At 32.6% G+C, this 22,419-nt stretch overlaps 1 protein-coding gene and 1 pseudogene across 2 annotated transcripts; both read left to right on the top strand.

The window, feature by feature from the left end:
* Positions 1 to 1,256: 1,256 nt before the first annotated feature.
* On the top strand, positions 1,257 to 20,773 carry LOC143083681 (uncharacterized). Of its 2 annotated transcripts, none has more exons than XM_076259958.1 (9): positions 1,257 to 1,287; positions 3,704 to 4,037; positions 4,995 to 5,363; positions 9,355 to 10,040; positions 10,676 to 10,745; positions 12,593 to 12,670; positions 14,553 to 14,600; positions 15,868 to 16,167; positions 20,485 to 20,773. In XM_076259958.1, the coding sequence occupies exons 2-9, from the start codon at positions 3,704 to 3,706 to the stop codon at positions 20,505 to 20,507; spliced, it is 1,908 nt and encodes a 635-aa protein (XP_076116073.1). In that variant the 5' UTR covers positions 1,257 to 1,287; the 3' UTR covers positions 20,508 to 20,773. The 2 variants fall into 2 exon arrangements, with proteins under 2 accessions (XP_076116073.1, XP_076116074.1); XM_076259959.1 differs by having other exon boundaries at positions 1,260 to 1,287; positions 3,712 to 4,037.
* Positions 6,021 to 9,295, top strand: LOC143084082 (uncharacterized; annotated as a pseudogene).
* Positions 20,774 to 22,419: the final 1,646 nt, after the last annotated feature.

The raw sequence follows: 22,419 nt of genomic DNA, 5'->3' as shown, positions 1-22,419 counted from the left end.
TTCAAAATTTTCACTGATAATCAAGTCTCTTTTGGATTAGGGACACCAATCAACAACATTTCCATAGCAAGAGATGTATGAGAAAATATGAAACGATTTTAGCTAATGGTCAGTTATAGAATCATTGATACCCGGACATGCCAATATAACCGATAATGACGACACTAACATCCTTTCAAAGACGCCAGCAAGGGAAGCAAATCAAATACTACTGGATAAGCGTCATGTCATTACAAGGCGTCAAATAAGCGGATTATGAGAATACAAGAAAATGGCAGAGAAGATGGAAAATTACTAAAAGAAATGAAAATTATGTATGATTTTCAATTAAAATACATTTCAGCATTATCGCACGACTGAAAACTGTCCATACAGAAATAAAAATAAAACACGAGTAGGCCAAATCAACACCCTAGGGTCATGCTGTGGAGCTCCCGAAATGCCTTACTGCTGTCTCTTGGAGTGTCCTTGCTATGAAAACGAACGTATGTATTTTTCTGAATGGAAATGTTTTTATCATTGCATTAGAATAGAAAAAAAGTACTATACACAAATGCATTTATCGTGAAAATATAGATTAAGCATATGTTTTTATGTTATAATTAGTCCTGCAGTAACAATGCATCATGATAGCTTGTTAACATTTTTTATGGTTGCTCAAAGTTTTGAATGCCCAATACATCGACTTTGGGCCGGAACAACTTGCTTTCATATATCCAAAGTTTTAGATATGTTTGCAATACCACCTTATGACCGCTAAATAGGCAAAAGCAACAAACTTGCATTATATATCTATAATGTGTCTGTGGAACACAAAGAAATGTGAGGTAAACATCACTGAGTCATATTACACCAGAGATTACCAAGAGAAAATTACAAGAACAGGAGTGATACATTTTAAGTTTTGTTTATCCTTATCCAGTTATGTTAAATATATGTTCATAATACGTCTAACAATAACCTCGTAGTAATAAATCTGTACTGCAATAGATAGGCATTATAACTATAACGATAGGAGAACACACATATATTTGTTCAGTCATTAAATGTAGAAATAATTGCATGCATTAATTATTGAAATTCTTTAACATAATGCGAGTTTTTATTATTCCGGTATCCAACCAGTCACATTTATTCACCTTGCAATCATTTCTGAATATACAGTACATACCTTGGTTGTAGCGTTACAGACTCATATCGATCTTTACATTTTATCAAGTTAGTTTTTACATTTTCTAAAATTAGATTTATAAGATATCACGGGTGTGTCAGGTTTAACTTATACACGTATGTATTTTTTTACATTTTAAGTTTTGCTTTGTTATATAACGCTTTACAGATAAGATTAATAATTTGCCAGAATCCTAATTGTTATGTATAATGATACTACAATAACTTAAGTACAATTATCCATTCTAATTTAGTTTCTGTTTTAGAGAAGGCCAAAACAACTATCCACCCCTGGGGACCGAGCCTTTATATGGCTCATCATTCGATACTCCTTATTTCTCAGAAATAAATTTTCTTCGACAAATTAGAATATATTAACTGTCAATATGAATATCATTATACATGAATGTAAAGTTATTACTTTTTTTCATCCTCACTCATTCAGCCGTTTTGTTCCATTGGCATTTCCATTGGTATTTCCTTAAAAAAAAAGAGTTAACGAATTAATAATTTCCAAAGGGCGTAACGCAATATGCTATGAACATTAAAACTTTCTTTAACGTTTGATACCGGATGGTATCGTCCAACTGGGAGTAATGACAACGTAATAATTACATATAATACAATGGACATCAATTACATTATCAACACAAAATTTCGATTGCGAGTCGTAGAAACATCGTATAAGGTATTCGCTAAATGTCAACATCAATATCCTCTGTTAACATGATTAAGTACCTTATTTAGCATATTAATCTATTGCAATAAAAAATCATAATATCTAATAAAATTTGTAGATTTAGCTAACAAAGTCCTTATATTTGTATTAAGTAACATTCGTTTATAGTGGAAAATTGTTTTAACGTTGAATAAGCTACAATTAAAAATTGCTTGCTGGTCCCTCTCTGTGATTACCATTATATTACGCTGGTTCATTTCCCAATCAATCTGTCACCAAGGGAAGATAAATTAATCGATTTTCATTCATAGTCTTTTTCAAAAATGATGAACGGTTCTTTATATTGGTATGTAATCATTCTAAACGTTTCAAATTTATGAAATTATATTCGTACATCAATGTTTTTGATACACCAATAACAAAAACTGAAATATATTGAATTGATACATTTTGTAATTATTTAAAATTATATCAGAAACCTAAACTTAATTATAAAATAATGAACCTGTTAAGGGGAGAGAATACTCACATAACTTTTTCGAATTGGCACATAATACAACGAAATGTCACTCTTGCATACAAATGGCACATCAATATAATTAATTATCTGCGAAATCGTCCCCCACCTTGAATGATGATTCTAAATTATAAATATAACCTAAAGTTGTTAATCTATAGATAGTTAAGACTAATGAAAGCTAACCCAATGTAAAAATATTTCTTTGCAATTTTTAAAACTTCCTCAGAAAAATACTCGAGCCACTTGACTTTCATAGCTCAAAAATAACGTTTTTACACAATATTTGAATAAAGTAGTTGAAGATTATTCGCTTCTCAAAGTGTAAGACGCAATAAAAATCGTATGCTTGCACCATCCTACCGAAATACGGATTTAATTAGGTCCTGAACATTTCGACATTTCTTCGTATATTTTGAACAAAACCGGTTTTAACCAAATCACAAGTACGTGTTAAGATCCGACTAAATACCTATTTTCCTATATGGTCAGGTAAAGTTGCTACAAGGCTTATTGAATTATGAATTGAACAGTTCTATAACCAATAACATAATCCTCCACTGCATTTATGTCACAGATAGGATTTAAGCGGGTAAAATGTAACACGTTCCAGTGCGTTTATTGTTCTTCTGTTCATATTCGTAGTATTAACTGTGTTTACTCACTTATATTATTTTGTTATACTGAAAATAATTCAATAATTTTTTTTATAAATTATACCCCAATTTAAGATATATTCTAAACAAATTATACAAAATCCTAAATATAGGATACATATCTCTAAAGAGTTAATGGTGTTCTACTTTCATTTGATATAAGTCAAACTTTTGTTGCATTATTTGAGTTAAAAAAATGAAACATACTCTTTGTTTTGTACAAAAGAAAAAGAAAACGAATTTCTTATTCCAAAGGGCCCAAATCACATTAACATTCGACATGAGCAAAACATCACCAATTCATGCTAAAAAGAGATTTCTTGAATAACTGTTTTAGCATCTCAAGCTTTCATAACTCATAATACAAAATGTACCTGTTTGACTATATAACGATTTAAACCATCAATGTTGCAATGACATCCCCATCATCATCCTATTCTTTAAACAATGGATTTAACAACGCTTTTTAATTCTGTCCCTGAAACTATATTATTAAATTTCACTTACTGAATACCTTAATAAAATCCCTGTTTTCTTGTATCTTTGTATCACTGAAGAAAATTATATGATTAAAACATACTTAAATTAATATAAATCGTAAAAATTCATGATATACATTGTAATTATTTGATCCCCTATTGCTTTTTTATTGTGTTTTATATCAATTTTAATTCAATTTAGATGTTTAGTTTACCAGATATTAATAGAATGTCACGGTGGGAAACAAGAATTTTGTATCCAAGTACAACTGCTGACAAGACGTGGACACAGCCGAAAACAGCTACCAAGGCAACACAAGTCAGACCTAGGAGGCCAAGGAGTACAAATGACGCACCACAAGAAGACGAAACGGTGATATATCAGCGAGTACAGTCGACACACGATCAGAAGAAGGACCAAATAGGAAGAGTCGCAAGTTCCGTAGCAGAACAACTTGTTACGGAACTTCGACAGGATATTATAAAAGCTTTTATAGGATCACCAGACCACATGCAAGAACAAGAACAAACCTCAGGTTCAAGTTTAAATTTTCCTTAATTGCTCCAAATGCTACTTGGGCAAGGGTTAACACCAATTGCAAGCATTACTGTTGATTGTTGTAGCATAATATCGCATCAAACTAATGACAAGATATTTTATTTTGAAATTTAGGAGGAACAGAAAGTAATAAGATTAAAAAAAAATAATAAAACATAGTACTCTTATCATAATTGTTTATTAATAGAACTAAACTATGTGAAATTCAAATAACAGTTGCAAGCCTCCATTTCATTTCAATGAAAATCTAATTGTAGACAAAATGTGTTTTTTTTTATAATTAAGCCTCCTCTATTGGGACCCTTTGGTTCCATTACTAGAATAATATTTAGCCACATAATTTAACATTACCTTTTATAGAATTACTTTGTATGTTTTTAGCCTAATTCCCACCACCATATATATGTTATATATTATAAATGCTATGTGCATTTTTTGGTGATTGTATTTTGGTTCTTGTTCGTGCTTATGTATGTTTTAATAACATGAATTACAGTTTTAGCTTGTATAAATTTTACGTCAGAAAACCACCTTATCCAGTGTGTATAATGGCTGTATTTGAATCGTTCTAAGAAAACAATCCATCAGATGATTGTTAAATCCATATGGTTGGCTTGCTGACCAAAAACAATCATACAAGTCTGCATTTGTTTTGTCTCAAAATCTATACAAATAATAGAATACATGACGTTTGAATCTTTAAAAGACTTTTTTCGTCTTCTAGGAAATCTACACATTGCGTTCATTGTTTATCTTGACATTTTCTTACAAAAGGCAAAGTTACATTAAAGTCAAATTTTGAAGATGTATTATGTTGTATGTATTCTTTTACTTGTCATACAAGTCGTTAATAATCATGACATCTTTTTTTGCTGACCGTCAAAACGAATGTGCTGTATAACAATAACAATTTTGATTCGAGCTATATCTTAAGTTTTACAGATACGAATAGATATGGTGAAGATAATGTCGCAACGGAAATCGGAAAATGCATATGCTAGTATACGCAAAATAACAACGGTCGACGATAACTCGAAACAGACAGAGACAGCTATCCAGGCATCACAAGAAAGATTTAAGAGGTCAAGGTGTTCTATTAACCCACCACATGAAGATACAATAGTGATATGTAAAAGAAATCAGTCAACACACGAACTTCAAGAGGACCGACTAAGGAAAGTCGCAAGTTCCGAAGCAGAACAGCTCGTTGCTCCAGAACTTCTACAGGGTAAAATACAAGCTGTTAACTTAGAGAAGGATTCAGGATCAGAAGACCACGTGCAAGAACAAAAACAAGCTTCAGGTAAAAGTTTCCATTTTCCTCAATAGCTTCAAATGCTACTGAGCTAGGTGTTACACTGATACAAATATTACTAACGCCCTTGGTTTAACAGTATCAACACAATTTGAAGACACAATAGTCAACATTGTCAACGGGGAATACATTCATTTGGGTTTCTTTTTTGAAAAATCAAGTACTAGTTTTTTAATCTTTTTGTGTTTTTATTTTGATGGTCAATTTATACTGTAAGCAAAGTTGGTAAAATCTATAGTTGACATTATTAATTATGTGGATTGACTCTTTTCTTAAACACACAAGAATAAATAAATTTGGTGTATTTACTGTCTTCTGATTGGTTAAAAGTATTAGTATTATTTTCAATGTTGTCAATTTCTATGGCGACACGCCCACTTTTACCGGAACTATTTTTTTATTGATTCGAAAATTCTTTTACTTGATACATTCGTAGCAATACGATTTAGAGCAAAATAATAAAGTTTTGTTCAATCATTTGTTGTTTTAAATGTTTTAAATGTGTTATCCTACCCATCTAACCCCGAACTACATATACTGTATGATTCCGCCCCGCCCCAACTCCTGTCGTCTGTTCAATATTAGTAAGGCAAAAATGAAAGAGGTGCCGGATTTCGACATCGTGGGGGCGAAAAGTTGATTGAAATGGACTTGTACGATGACGAATATTTATTGGGATGGTTGTTTACAGATGACTTGCAAAATATTGAACTTGTTGAGCTTAGCATTGCTCCCGAAAATCCTGGATTGGCACAACAACTGCAGCCACAGGCCCCATCGCAGATTCCGTTGGCACCCAAGCCGGTTGAAGTTAAAAGGCCTACAGTTTCTGGGCTTCAAACATCACAGAAACGATTTAAAACTGTTACCCCAGAATAACTGAAAGACCTACAAGACAGTCGACAGACTGAATCAACGAAAAAAAACCACGAAGTTGGGAGTCAAAGTTTTCCAAGGTAAATACAAACTTATGGAAACCTTGTTTTATATCATTTTGTAATACTAGAATAAATAAGTTAGATACAATGTACAAACACAACTGTTCTCCTATACACTCAAAATAAAACGATGTAAATTCAGACTAGGATTTGAACAAGGGACCTCTCAAAAAACATGAGCGCTCTGCCACTCAGCTATCTGAATCTTTATACTAATTAAACTTTATTTGCTGTTTTCTACCAATATTGAATATTTCCTCTTTCCTATGATTGAAAATCAAATTGAATTTCTTATTTTGTTATTTTTCAGAAGCCCTGGATTAAGTATTGGATTTCGCAACTACTGAAACAGAGGAATTAAACAATGTTTTAGGTAATTTTACGCCGAGGCAACCCCAAAATTTTCCGAAAAAAGAGGCAAGGAAATGTCAACTGCCCAGTCAAAAGAATATCACAAAAATTCAATGAAAAACATAAGGGCAGCACTCAACCGCCACATTCATGATTTAGATAGGGATATTGATATCGTTCGCGATAAAGAATTTAGAAAGGCGAATAAAACTCTTGATGGAAAATTAAAGAAAAACCTCAAAAAAGGTCTCTCTCGTCCTACAAAACATAAACAGATTATAACCATGAATAACTTGGAAGACATAAATTTTTACCTATACTGATGATCATCTGATGGTCCAATTATCCTCAGATTCCGTGTATGGTATAATATTGCTATGCATTTTGTGACCCGTGGGATAGAATTTAATCAACAACTTCAGATGAACTCGTTTGAATTTCACTTTGATGAAAACAATCATGAATATGCCTGTTTGTCACACGAAATGAAACAGAAAAATTGGCAAGGCGGATTAGACTCTGGAGAAACTATAAATGACAAACTAATGTATTCCTGTAAAGGCGAACGCTGCCCAGTTGCTTCATTGAAATTGCTGATTTTGAAAACTGATCCAGATGCAACTTCACTTTTCAATCACATTAATAAAGATGCGTTGTCGTCCAAAACTCCGAACATTTTACAACTATGGTACACTAACAAATCGGTCAAATCTTACCAATTAACTAGATTTATGGCAGATGTGTCGAAAAATGCCTGTTGTAGTATAATGTACACAGCTAATTGTCTCCGGGCAACAGCGATCCAAGCAATGAGTGACGCTGGCTTCGAAATCCGACATATTATGTAAATGAGCGGTCACCGGAATGAGGCGTCTGTATGAAGCTACAGTCGGGATTGTTCTACCCTCAAAAAGAAATCAATGAGCGACACACTTTCAGCTCTATCCACAGGACGCGCAACGCCACAGACTGGGATGCCAATGCCGTTGGCTCTACAAAACAATTCTGCTAGTGACAGTGTGATCTCAGTTTTGGCGGCTCGTGACACTCCAAACGTAAACACTATGAATGCCGCCTTATCGTCAAATAACTTCATGTCTTCCGGGTTTATTTCTAACTCAGCTTTCCATAACTGCACATTTAAAAATCAATAATCCACAGTAAACTGTTGTTTTTGGAAAGAGTTTACCTGTCTCATACTTTTCCAATGACGTGTTGGCCATGACAGTTCATTCATTCTTTTGTGTATTCATACGCCAACATGTGTTTTTTGTTATTGTTAATATAAATAATGTAAAAAGTTCTTTGAGCCTTATGTTTGATAGAAATTAATTTATAATGAATGGCAATAATTTATTTTGAATTTATTGAACCATAAATTAATTTTTGACTCTTCACATTTTACATAATCCGCCGTGGTGGTTAGTGCATCGGACTACTAACACAAAGGTTCCCAGTTCGATTCCCGTTTGGGATGAAAATTTCAGGAACTCAATTTTCGGCTCTCCCTTGACACCATCTGTGAGAATGGTCTTGAGGAAACGATGATAGTCCGTCGCAAGGGGACGATAAATGGCTGACCCGTGTTAAGAGAGAACCATATCTCTTGCACGTTAAAGACACCCTTGTAGATTTCGAAAAAGAGTAGGCTAATGCCGCTACAAGGCAGCATTCGAACACGCAAAGTGGAAATGAATTAATATAAGTTGCAAAACTTGTTTCCCAATCCACTATAAATAAATATGTTTAAACTACATAATCCGCTACTCGGATTATTCAATGTGAGAAGTCAAAAAATTATTTTATGGTTCAATGAAATCAAAATAAATAATAGCCATTCATTAAATGAATTATTCTGCTCAAGACAATACTAAAGATTTAACTAAATATATGAATACTGTTAACTTTGACGTTAATAGATACCATGTTATGGGCTAGAGAGACAATGACCAAGAGTTCAATCGCTTACCAGTTCACATGCCATCATTGGTCATGAACTTTGGCTGTTGTACATAAAACACTTCATTTGAAACTGGCAACACGCATAAGAAGGTCGACCAATTAAAACGACGTTCACAATGTTATCCAAAGACAGACAATGTGCAAATGTTAGAAATTTATTTACAGTTGTGACGTCACAAATGCATCACCAATGACACAATTGGTGAAACTCGTCTTTAACTGAAACAATTTGACATTTGAATATATATATTTTATCATATTTTCACAACATTATCGCAGTTAATTGTTTTCAGATTTGTCAACATTATAACTAAGTAATCCAATTAATTTTCATTTATTTCAATTCTCAATCCTATTGTCTTTGCCTCAAATTTTGTTAAGCTATGGAACATACTTTCATTCATTTTCTATAGAATTCATGTGATATCTGTAAACTTCATCTTTAAGGAGTTTTCAAAGCAATATGGTTCATCATCAGATTCAAACTTTGCGGAACCCAGTCCTTTATGTGTGTTTTAACTTTGGAATGAAACTAAACAATCATCATACTTATTCGTGGATTTCCTCAATTTATATCCTTCTTATTTAACCAATGTTTGTGTATGGTATATATTTATTTTAGGTTCATTTTCAATGGCAGATGATGGATTACTAGATCGGAGGTTTTAGTTTTCCTTCTATGTGAAAGTTTCTTATTTATTGATGTGTATATAATTTATTTATTTCAGGTTCATGTCTTGTGAAAACAATAGTAGATGAGGGATTACTGTATCGGAGGTTTTGTTTTTTCTTCTATGTGAAAGTCGCTTCTATACTAAGATTATTTATTGATGTTATCGTCTTGAAAAATAATACTTTGAAATCATTCTTGAATGATAATAAACATTTTATGTTTCACATTTTAAAACCTTCCGTCCGCTGTTGTCGTTGTAGCAAGCAGTCTCTCACAAGTCCGTGTGAAAAAAGTGTTTTAATTGAACAGCAAGTTAAATTACTTTATGACATGAATGGTAATCCGCGACCAGGGCATCAAAAAGTAAACGGAACAGTAATCACTCAATTTTGTTTGTGTCAGATAAAAGCAACTAGTTCTAATAAAACAGCTAACCTAGACATAAAGATGATGCTAACAATAATACAAAAGTGTTCACCACAATTGTACAATAAATTACTACCACATTTTGACTTGATAATAACACAAAGAAATGCATTAGAAAAATATGAAACAAACGGCACCATGTCGGAGGCGGATTTTAATATCAAGTGGAATGATTTAGAAAAGGCGATTTTGACTATTGTAAGTGAAATTGACTATTCACACAGGCGTTATGAAGAGAACGAGATAAATCGTTTGAAAAATATGAATGTTTCAAATGAAGAGATTTCAGAACAATTTAGATGTATTACTCCAGAGGTAAGCATATTCATATACCATATATATCTGACTATACCAACACTACAATGGCTAAGGACTTATGTAACTTATTCTTATCTAGATATGGTTTGGCCTAAAATTGATAGTGACTGCTTTCTAATAACGAATAATTAATTCAATATTCTCCTTATTAATATTTCAAACCAATGTGCTTTACTTTTTTGTAAAACTCGTAGCTGGCCCCTTCAAAGGGGTATGCTTTGGTAGCCCAAACATTTTCCTCTCTTTTAATTATTTTTCTTATATTGGTACTATTGAAGGAAAAGAGGTCCATGTATCATCTTGTTGAAATTTACTGTTGAATTTAATGTTTATAATATAAGGAATATGACCTATACGGATGGAGCTAAAAAAAAGGCCGACATCAATTGTAGGTAGCATTTGTTTGTACTTTGACTGTTTGTGACTGTAATTGTTAAAATATGTAGTACAAACATATTTTGAAGAACATTTGAAATGTTATCGTAAAATGTGTAGCCTGATTGTATATAAATGATTTAAAAACTCAGATAACATATTAATTTGTCAATATTTGCCGAAAATAAAATGGATCGTTTGATCAATGCAAAACACAAAATTTCCAAAACAATTATTGTTTACTTTGAAAACTTCAGCAAAAGTATACAAATGAAGAACAGAAAGAAGATGATGATGAGAACAGAAAGGAAGACTACACACGTATTGGTATAAGTTTATTATCATATATATTAAACCATGTGTTTTTGTGTGTATATTGACATGCATATTTCGGAGTATCTCTTCAACCCAAAATACATTGCAACATTTTCATTTAAAAAAAAAAAATCCCCGATGATAGTCAAGTATGTAATTTGCGAAATATAATTGACACATTTTATGTAATATTTGACGATTACAAAAATCAAAATTAGTAAACACATGGAATGTAATATTATTATAAAAAGGTTTGCGGATTTTAATTTTCCGTTTGCATAAAGCAACCGTAGGCGTGATTCTTTGAAACGAACTGAATTACCTGTTTAAAGTTCATCAACCTCCCTTTCGATGCGAAAAAATGGCTAGGAATCAATTGTTTTGGTGAGTTAATTACCCATAGATCTGAATAATGTAAACGCATAGTAACCTTTCGATAATAAACACTATATAAACGTTAATATCGGAAGTATGATGCATTTAAATGCATTTGTAATGGGAGATATATTGGGACACTGTTAGTTATTGAGGGTTTTATTAGCCAAGAAACCAGAAAAAACCTTTAGAATAATATATTTAAATAAGCTAATATCTCTCTCATGCACAGCTCTGATTGCTTCTATACATATAGCTAAACTGTAGGTCCTTTATAAAGGCAACAGTAGTATACCGCTGTTCAAACTCATAAATCCATGGACAAAAAACAAAATCGGGGTAACAAACTAAAACTGAGAGAAACGCATAAATATAAGAGGATAACAACGACTCAACACTACAATGTAACACACACAGAAACGGACCAAGCATCAGACAAAATCCTACAAGAATAACAATTATAACATCAAAATCAAATACATGAATTAGGGATAGACAAGTACCGTGACACGTCTTTTCGCAATGTCAATTTACACTTAAAAATAAGAGAAAACAAAGGACGCAACGTTAAATTGTAACACACACAGAAACGAACTATAATATAACAATGGCCATATTCCTGACTTGGTACAGGACATTTTTAAAGGAAAAAATGGTGGGTTGAACCTGGTTTTGTGGCATGCCAAACCTCGCACTTTAATGGCAATGTTAAATATAACATTGAAATGACAACATAATATTACAGAACTACAATACAAATAAATAGGAGAACGTATTAGACAAAGAAACACATGATTAATGAATAACAAAAAGCATCAGGTTTAAAATTTAATACGCCAAAAACGCGCCTCGTCCACACAAGACTCACCAGTGACGCCCAGATATAAAAGATCGAAAGCAAAAAAACGTACAAAGTTGTACAGCACTGAAGATCAAAAGTTGAAAAAGGTTATGTCAAATACGGCGAAGTTTTTATGCTTGGGATAAGAACATCCTTATTATTTAGAACAATTAATGCTATTGCAAACAGTAAATTTTATCAAATGAATATAACAGATATACATAATGAAACTGAAGTATTAATTCATTACATAAAACAAACACGAATACATAATGAAAGACCAACACAGAATAGACAAACGTGCACCCGACTCAGTCCAAGCCTCAACGCAGTAAATTATGAAAATGACGTCACATACGATAGTGAAAAGGCATTAAAAATTACGTCACATTTGAATATATGAAATTTCTGAAACAGCAGAAAAATGACGTCACATATGAAAAACTATATCTCAAAAGTATTGCTTATTGTTTATTCACCATTTCCCCGTTTCAATTAAGGTGTTTGATTTTCAAATATTTTTGTCTCGAGCATCACTAAAAAGAAACTCAATGGAAGTGCACGTATACTTTCGCCTAGAAAAGAATAATTCATAAACTTAACTTAACATGCTAAACTAAACCATCAATCGTTTGTTTTCTAGAACGACTATTGTTTAAGATTTGCAAACATGAATATGATGTCCGAATTCATTTGAAGGAAGCTACAAGGACTAGAAAAGGTAACTTTAAAAAATAAAAGTAAATTTCCACAGACTTGACTGAATACATAAAGCAAAAAAAGGCAACAATAAAGAAGTATTTCTTTTAATTACTCTTATATATCATGACAACGCTTCATAATCATGTTATAATACCGTATTTGAAAGCAAGTCACACTAAGAAATTATAGCTCCGAATGTTGATTACTTCGATATAGAAAGTTGTGGTATGAGTGTCAATGAGACAACTCCCTATCTAAGAACCAATTTATACAAGTAAAGCATTATATGTCAAGGTACGGTCGTTAACACGGAACCTTGGCTCAAACCGAACAGCAAGCTATACAAGACTCTAAAAAAATTACTAGTGTAAAACCATTCAAACGGAAAAACCAACGGTCTAATCTATATAAAAAACGAGACACCACATCAACAAACGACAACTTCGGAACATCAGATTCATGACGTAGGATAGGTGGAAACAATTGCAGCGGGATTAAACGTTTTAATGGTACCAAATCTTCTTCCTTATCTGAAATACTAGTGTAAAATCACAAAATATAAAGACACATTATAAAATATCAAGTTTTAGAATAGTTTTATTGATATATCAATTAAAATGGCTTAACTCTGTAAAAAAGGCAGTAACACAAACGAACATACACTAGTAATAAATGAATAAATTTGATATATGATACAATGTAAATACAAAGTTAATACAAATAAGGGATGAACATTTTAAGTAAAAGTTTTACACCGCTGTGAAATGATAAATAATTTTAGAAAAAAATTAAAGGAGTAGGTCCGGTAAGGGCCGATTTTGGCCCCAAATTTCAGTTTCATCTAACGAGATATTTAGGACACTTTTTAAACACTTAAGTGTCTATTTCAATTGATTCGATTAGTTTATGTAAAAGATTTTAACTGATTCAGTCATTAAAAACGCTCCGATTGAAGCTTAAATATGAAAAATCTATCAAATATACCAAAAAACGTCACTTTTCAGATGGTTTTCGTCAAAAATGAAAGTGGCCGCATCCGTGTTCATCCTCAACCTTTATATATGTTATGTATTATCATCAAATACAACTTACATTTCAATATTATAAATGAACACGAATGCGGCCACTTTCATTTAAGACGGAAACCGTCTAAAATTGAACTAAAATGCTATAATTGTGAAGATTTCAGTAATTTAGCATGACTTTATGATGCTAGTACACGATATATGTGCATTGTATTGTCAAAAACAGCACATATTTATGTAGCAGAAGCATTCTACTTTCCAAAAAATAGCTAAACGATTACATTTTCACAATTTTGCAAAACTGCTTAATTTTGGGGCCAAAAAGGGGTCTTACTGAACATACTCCTTTGAAAAAAAAACACGTCATATTTTACACAGGTTAATGAACATAATTTTGTTGTCAAGTATACTTCTTCTTCTGTCGGTATAATCTTCCGTTTAAGAATACCAAGACATTTCTTGTACATCAATAAAATATTTTAAAACTTGGTTCATGTGGTGTGAATATCAACAATAAAATTTAAAAAATAGTGCTCAATAAATCTTCGTGTTCCATAAGAAAACAAAAGTGCCGGAAAAGTGAAATTCATAGTTACATTAAAACATAACAAAAGTACAACAGGTCAAATTAACAAGACAGTACGATTTGATAGTACTAGCACTTACTAATAGTAAAAACCAAAACAATTAATACAAAATAAAATGATGCATCAGACCCCTAAACAAAATGATGAAAATAATCAACTAATAAACAATACCAGTATTTTTTTTAACGTTTTCTAAATAAATAATTTAAGGTAGGTTTAATATTCATAATTAATATAAAAAAAACAAGGGACATTTGGTATCCATTTATTTTTCGTTTGTTTTTTACAGATAAACTATTAAACAACGACCAAGGACGACAAACCACTTCAAATAAAAGTAAGTGCGAAACTGTTTTTTATATTTTTATTTAGCGTTTTAGTCCTCGGATGTAGCCCACCAGTATTAAAATAGCGTAAATTCATATGAAAAACAATAAAGTAACAATCATACCGAGGAAATTTCGAAACGCGAATTCTTTTGTCAAATGGCAACAGTTAAAATAAAACAAAAAAACGTAAGGAAAACAACTGTCAAATTCCTACACGTTGTACAGCCAATTCCCTCATGTTGGAAAGGTGGATTTTAAAGCTAGCTAAACTTCTAATTTGTATGAAAGTATCATGGAGTTCTTTTATATTGACAAACATGTGTAAGCAAAATAAACAGACATAATTAGTAAATGTGTAAACAAAATGGATACGGCGTCATCATTGTGTTATAATCTTTATCACAATATAATTCAATATTTGATGTAACGCGTCTTCTGATTGGATGACGTTATTTTGTTATCAGCCCATAGACATAATTTAGTCATGTGACCGTAAAGTCATCAACGTTTTTTCATGGTTTTCTACGGATTAAAATGGAATTTAGAATTAAATTATAAAAAATGTCTATTCGAAATAACATAAAAAATGTGTTGCACCCTATAAAGTCTATAAATAATTGTCAGAGCACAAAAATACTATAACGGAATGGACAAAACAGTATAAGATAAAAAAAAAAATAAGACAAAAAAAATAAAAATCTATAATTAGAATGATAAATAAACTCATCATAGATACCAGGTTTAAACATTTTAGATTTACGCCAGACGCGCGTTTCGTTTACATAAACAACTTTATTACCGAGAACTTTGATACGAAATGATTATCCACGATATTTTAGTATACAATAAAGGGTATATAAAAAGTTTTAGCGGCAGATTTACTTATCAGCCGACTTTTACGGGTTAAAACTAATATCTATGACCGTGAAAACATATTGTTAGAGAGTTGAGACACAACATAAACATAGTATTATTCAACCAATTCGAGATGCTGGCCGTAAACCATTTGTAACCACAATGTAGAATTAGGCCTATGCCTCTTAAAACTGTCTGTTGCAGTCTTTTGTGTCAAGACCACTTACTATTTTTATGGATTTTGAAGTTAATAAATTTAATTAGTATGGATTTAACCATGACGCCTAACTGTGAAATATATTTAAGCTATCAATTAAAAATGGTATAACATTAACAAAGATTGTTAACATTGTTTTTTGATCTCTTTATAATTCAGCCTTACTATGGGATATTTTGAATTAATTTTTTTCATACCATCAGACGAAACCTGTTACATTAAATGGAAAATAGAAACACCAGATGAGACGAAAGTCGATAAAATAGTATCTGAACTTGAAAAGGCGGCTGATTACATGGATACACCTTTCAGAATTAAATTTGTTCGACTTAGTTCCCTCATGCTTGGCACTACAGTACAAAGGCGTTTTCTTCAAAACAACAAAGTTTTGCGACTTGCAGTTATAAAGTTTTTAAAAGAAGTACAATATTTTGGCGAAATTAACACAATCTACAATGCAGTATTGAAAATTGAGGCATTCCAGTTGGATAAAGAGAAGTTTCGTAAGCTCATTATTTATTATTAAAGTGTTAAGGGGTATGCATCCTTGAGATAGTTCAATGCTAAACATATGAAAATTTATTAGAAAATCTACAGCCTTTTCCCTATTTACTCTCATATTAGGCAATTCTGTGATTGATTGATAGAGGATAATTGCATGCAGTGCAAGCAATGATTTTCTTTTAACAAGTTTATAATTTCAGATATTGGTTAAAACAAATATAGATATGAACTAATTCAAGTACATATTTAAGGGTGCGCTTGACTTAAATGACTCAGAACAATTTTTTGGGGAATTTGAAAGTTGTTTATTGTTGACTTTTTGTAAACAATATGCACATCATAGAAAACCAAGTAAGTAATATATGTTTAAAAGGTATAACAAAAGTCTCTGTATTCTACAAAAATCTAGTTTTTTTTTTGCTACAGAATGACCATTTCTATAAAAATGCAACGAAATAATAATCAATAATGCTTTGCATGGAGTTTCCACTTGGTATATGTACAAAAAGAGGGACGAAAGATACCAAAGGGACAGTCAAACTCATAAAGATAAAACAAACTGACATCGCCATGGCTAAAAATGAAAAGGACAAACAAACAACAGCACACACGACACAACATAGTTTAAACTAAAGAATAAACAGCACGAACCCCACCAAAAACCTAGGGGTGATCTCAGGTGCTCCTGAAGGTTAAGCAGATCCTATTCCACATGTGGCACCCGTCGTGTTGCTTATGTGATAACAAATCCGGTAAATAGTCTAATTCGGTAGGTCACATTCATGAAAGGGAAGGGGATTGTAGTTGCGACGTACAAATTGACCCATCTCATATTTGCTGTTTTGATGCTATTGCAGTTAAAAAAAAACCCGGTAAATTCACATGGCTATAGAAAGGATCATATATCTTAAGACTCATTTAAAGGAATTGCATTGAATCAAACCATGGCCGTTTTTACACAACAAAATCTAATAGGAGTACAGTCAACTGGTACATCATGGAAAGTTTTAAGGCATAGCAAACCTATATATATATATATATATATATACAACTCGTCTAAACATCAACCCAACAATGTTAGATCTGTAAATTTGCTTTCGCAAATTTTTGGTTCTTCCCTCGCCGGGATTCGAACCCATGCTACTGTGATATCGTGACACCAAATCGCCTGCACTGCAGCCGTCCCGCTAGACCACACGACCACCTGGGCTCTCAAAAAAGAGCTTTCGGTGGGCATGTGTTACCTTTCCACGTCAGTTTTAATCTAGCGGCGTACTACAGTACATGATATATAAGGCATAAAGATGTTATTGTTACAGATCAGCTAAATTATCTATAGTAAAGGATCCTACAAATTAATGTAATATACAGTCACAGAAAATAATTATATTCATAAGTACGTCTGAGTCAGTGACAACTCTACAACAGATGTATCCATCGGATCGCCATCAATGATGGTGATACATGGCTGTGTACATTATGTATATACAACTCGTCTAAACATCAACCCAACAATGTTAGATCTGTAAATTTCCTTTCGCAAATTTTTGGTTCTTCCCTCGCCGGGATTCGAACCCATGCTACTGTGATATCGTGACACCAAATCGCCTGCACTGCAGCCGTCCCGCTAGACCACATGACCACCTGGGCTCTCAAAAAAAGAGCTTTCGGTGGGCATGTGTTACCTTTCCACGTCAGTTTTAATCTAGCGGCGTACTACAGTACATGATATATAAGGCATGAAGATGTTATTGTTACAGATCAGCTAAATTATCTATAGTAAAGGATCCTACAAATTAATGTAATATACAGTCATAGAAAATAATTATATTCATAAGTACGTCTGAGTCAGTGACAACTCTACAACAGATGTATCCATCGGATCGCCATCAATGATGGTGATACATGGCTGTGTACATTATGTATATACAACTCGTCTAAACATCAACCCAACAATGTTAGATCTGTAAATTTGCTTTCGCAAATTTTTGGTTCTTCCCTCGCCGGGATTCGAACCCATGCTACTGTGATATCGTGACACCAAATCGCCTGCACTGCAGCCGTCCCGCTAGACCACATGACCACCTGGGCTCTCAAAAAAGAGCTTTCGGTGGGCATGTGTTACCTTTCCACGTCAGTTTTAATCTAGCGGCGTACTACAGTACATGATATATAAGGCATAAAGATGTTATTGTTACAGATCAGCTAAATTATCTATAGTAAAGGATCCTACAAATTAATGTAATATACAGTCACAGAAAATAATTATATTCATAAGTACGTCTGAGTCAGTGACAACTCTACAACAGATGTATCCATCGGATCGCCATCAATGATGGTGATACATGGCTGTGTACATTATGTATATACAACTCGTCTAAACATCAACCCAACAATGTTAGATCTGTAAATTTGCTTTCGCAAATTTTTGGTTCTTCCCTCGCCGGGATTCGAACCCATGCTACTGTGATATCGTGACACCAAATCGCCTGCACTGCAGCCGTCCCGCTAGACCACACGACCACCTGGGCTATATATACAAGTTTTTGCTTTCTAAAAAGCTATGGACTGCTTTGCTCTACACTAATTTAAGGTTTATAGTTGTGCATGTAGTTGTTAAATTAGTATGGAAAATGCGGTATTTTTAGATATTGATTGATATAAAATGGATGTACTTTAAGAGATTGCGTTATACACCCATGCTTTAAAAAAAAAAATTCATGTTGAAAATTAAAGCAATTATAAAACTATACACGACTCTTGATGTGTGCCTATATTGTCAGAAGTTATAAAATACATGCAGATAATGCATTTTTGTAAACATTGTATAGGAACATTTTTTAGCAAAACAAATCGTGCAAATTGCATCTGGTGCAAGAAAATTGGTACCGTTAATTTTATTGCAGAGTAACAAAGCAATTAAACACGTATTAATAATTGATATTTCAATATTGAATTTATCTGTGAAATGTATGCATAATAAAACGAACATGAATTAATAACAGTTGATCGGAACTGAAATACACATAGTTAATTTTCCGGCATTTGATGTCTTATCCTGGAGGAGAACAATCTGTAATTCTTTATCTCATGTATGTGTTTCATTTGATACGGTACTCAGTTACAAATTTTAAATCACCTATTGTTGGCAGATGTCTAATTTCGTTATACTGTACATTAAAATTAATTTAACTCAAAATATGTATTATATAGGGAAACTTCTCAAATTTCTTTCCCAACTAAGTTTATTTTGGCACCTTTTTTGCAGGAAAGAAAAAAAAATGTATTCTGAAGCTTGAAATGAAATTACATTTTATTTATCTCGGTCCAGTCATACGCTGAACTTTTTGAGAAGCACATGTTTGTTTGTACTCCGAGTGAAATTCGAAGTGTTAATACGGGCATATTTGCGAAAAGGTTATGATAAACCTTAAGGACGTGTTAGCTGTCAAAATCATATTCACCAATAAGACATAAATTTTCTTATTGGATTTATAACATGTATTAAAATTACAAAAAAGGCAAAAATAACCATAAACAACTTATAGACTCCTTGTGTTATTTCATCATTTAGTGTGTATTTTTGATTACAAGTTAACTTTGAGATTGAGATTACGGTTGTAGTCTGTAAATGGTCAATGATCCGATCTTGATAAAAAGATGTTGTTGATACTGACGTCATCATAATCAGCATCCGGTACAATCAATGTAGTTCACATATCTTTAATTCTCATTCATCGATAACGAAGACATTTTTAGGACACACACAAACTTATCGAATCCCATGAACTTTGATATAAGGATACGTATCTGCTGCTATATGTTTTCATCCGACATGCAATTTACATTCTTTGAAATCAGTCAACCAACTCGTGATGGAGACAGTAAATCTTATTTAGTATCGATTTTAGTCGTTCATCTACCCAACTCTGACACATGTCATATAAATGAATGAAATGACACATTCTGTATTTTGTCTACCGTTACTGCGCTTCTCATATGCTGTCGGACTTCGGTTTATTTTTAAATTTTCGATATTATATTCCCATGCTTGTAGTTTTCTCAGCTACGTTATTCGAGGTTTGTATTTATCTATAAAACAATATATATGCATGTTTCATTAAATTGGCAGATACATGTATAAAGGAAAGTTGGGCAATACTTGATTCTATGGTGAATATGTAATATTTACGTTAATGTAATGATATAAAGTCTGTTCAACTGATCTTTTTTTATATAATTTATTGATTATAACATGTTTGAAGGTAAATGATTCCCACTTTAATCGTTTTTCTGTTAAAACATGATCATTTCAGATTTGGAGGCAAGAGATGACTAACCGAACATGTCAGTATAAGAAGTAGATCAGAAATGCTAAAACCAAGAATTGGACCAAGATTCAAAGAGTATATGTATAAAACTAACAAATTTATATAGGAACCATTTTGGAGTATATATTACAATTACCTTATTCAATTAAACTCCCAATAAAACTCTGTAACTATTTATATAATGCATAGAAAGCTAGATCTAATGTTATTGGTTAGTTGTACTATTATTTTGTTATTATCTACTATCAATCTTTTCTTTCTTTGTGTATTTATCATGTATTAGTATGGCAATTAAGCAATAGTAATAGACAGTGATGTTTTTTTCAAACCTAATTAAATTAATTTTACATTGTTATTTTCATTTCGACATATTTTCTTGACTGTGATGGTTTCTGATTGGAAAATCAGTATATATAAAAAAGAAGATGTGGTATGATTGCCAATGAAACAACTCTCCCCAAGAGACCAAATGACACAGCAATTGACAACTATTTTCCACCGTACGGCCTTTAACAATGACCTAAACCCATACCGCATAGCTATAAAAGTAGAACAATTCACAAAAGACAAATAACGGTCTAATATTGTTTTTACGAAAATTGGACGAAAAACAAATATGTAACACATAAAACAAACGACATCCACAGAATTACAGGCTCCTGACTTGGGACAGTCACATACATACAGAATGTGGCGGGGTTAAAAACCAAACTTTCCCATTACCTGGGAGAGTGGTGTAACAGTACAACACAAGAACGAACTATACAAATCAGTGGAAATTGATTAACTCTTCAGATAGAAAAAAATACAAATAATACAAATACAAGTGAACATGGCCGGGTATATAGCAACAACAAAAGCCACTAAGTATTTATCTGAGAGTACTCGCAGTTACAGACAGCAAGTTCAAAGCCCCTTACAACTAATAATTAAAAATACATGCATCTAAGACTAAATTATCAATCAGTTAACATCCAACATCCAATGTATTTAGCGTAAAGACGTCACAACCAAACTTCAAAACAAGACATTTTTCGTAAATGTAACTCAACATGCACACATCTTATACGTTCAGGTATTTAACATCCAATCTTTTATGGTAATATTCTTTACAAAGCACAAAAATGTCAGTATTCACCTCAAAAGCTTACAAAACCTTTAAACAGACTAATTGAGAAGGGATATAGTTACGATACTGTTGTCAGGTCATTTAAGATCGCATATTTTGGCTTAAATATGGATTCACTTATAGGGTCTTAGCATCGAAACTAAACACATTTTAAAAAGAAAAAAAAAGTTTAAACAGTTGTTGGCATGACACAGGTTATGCTCTTCTCATATATTTTATGATAGTATGATACTTAACCCCTAACGGGAGGGATTGTGCCTGACATTCATATGATGAATACATAATCTTTCAATCAGTTTAATTGAGGTCTGGAGCTGGCATGTCAGTTAACTGCTAGTAGTCTGTTGTTATTTATGTATTATTGTCATTTTGTTTATTTTTTTTTGTTACATCTTCTGACATCGGACTCGGACTTCTCTTGAACTGAATTTTAATGTGCGTATTGTTATGCGTTTACTTTTCAACATTGGCTAAAGGTATAGGGGGAGGGTTGATATCTCATAAACATGTTTAACCCCGCCGCAATTTTGCACCTGTCCCAAGTCAGGAGCCTCTGGCCTTTGTTAGTCTTGTATGATTTTTGATTTTAGTTTCTTGTGTATAATTCGGAGTTTAGTATGACGTTCATTATCACAGAACTAGTATACATATTTTAAGGGACCAGCTGAAGGACGCCTCCGGGTGCGGGAATTTCACGCTAAATTGTAGACCCATTGGTGGCCTTCGGCTGTTGACTGCTCTATGGTCGGGCTGTTGTCGCTTTGACACATTCCCCATTTCCTTTCTCAATT

The sequence above is a fragment of the Mytilus galloprovincialis genome, chromosome 7 (assembly GCF_965363235.1).
Source record: "Mytilus galloprovincialis chromosome 7, xbMytGall1.hap1.1, whole genome shotgun sequence".
Classification (NCBI taxonomy): domain Eukaryota; kingdom Metazoa; phylum Mollusca; class Bivalvia; order Mytilida; family Mytilidae; genus Mytilus; species Mytilus galloprovincialis.
The sequence above is the reverse complement of the archived record's forward strand: the minus strand, read 5'-3'. Positions and strand labels throughout refer to the sequence as shown.

Excerpts from the sequence above, each read along its gene's own strand:
- LOC143083681 (XM_076259958.1), top strand. The coding sequence starts at position 3,704 with ATGTTTAGTTTACCAGATATTAATAGAATGTCACGGTGGGAAACAAGA. Across the intron at positions 12,671-14,552 it reads AGCTACAAGGACTAGAAAAG|ATAAACTATTAAACAACGAC; the intron begins GTAACTTTAAAA and ends TGTTTTTTACAG. Across the intron at positions 14,601-15,867 it reads ACAAACCACTTCAAATAAAA|ACGAAACCTGTTACATTAAA; the intron begins GTAAGTGCGAAA and ends TCATACCATCAG.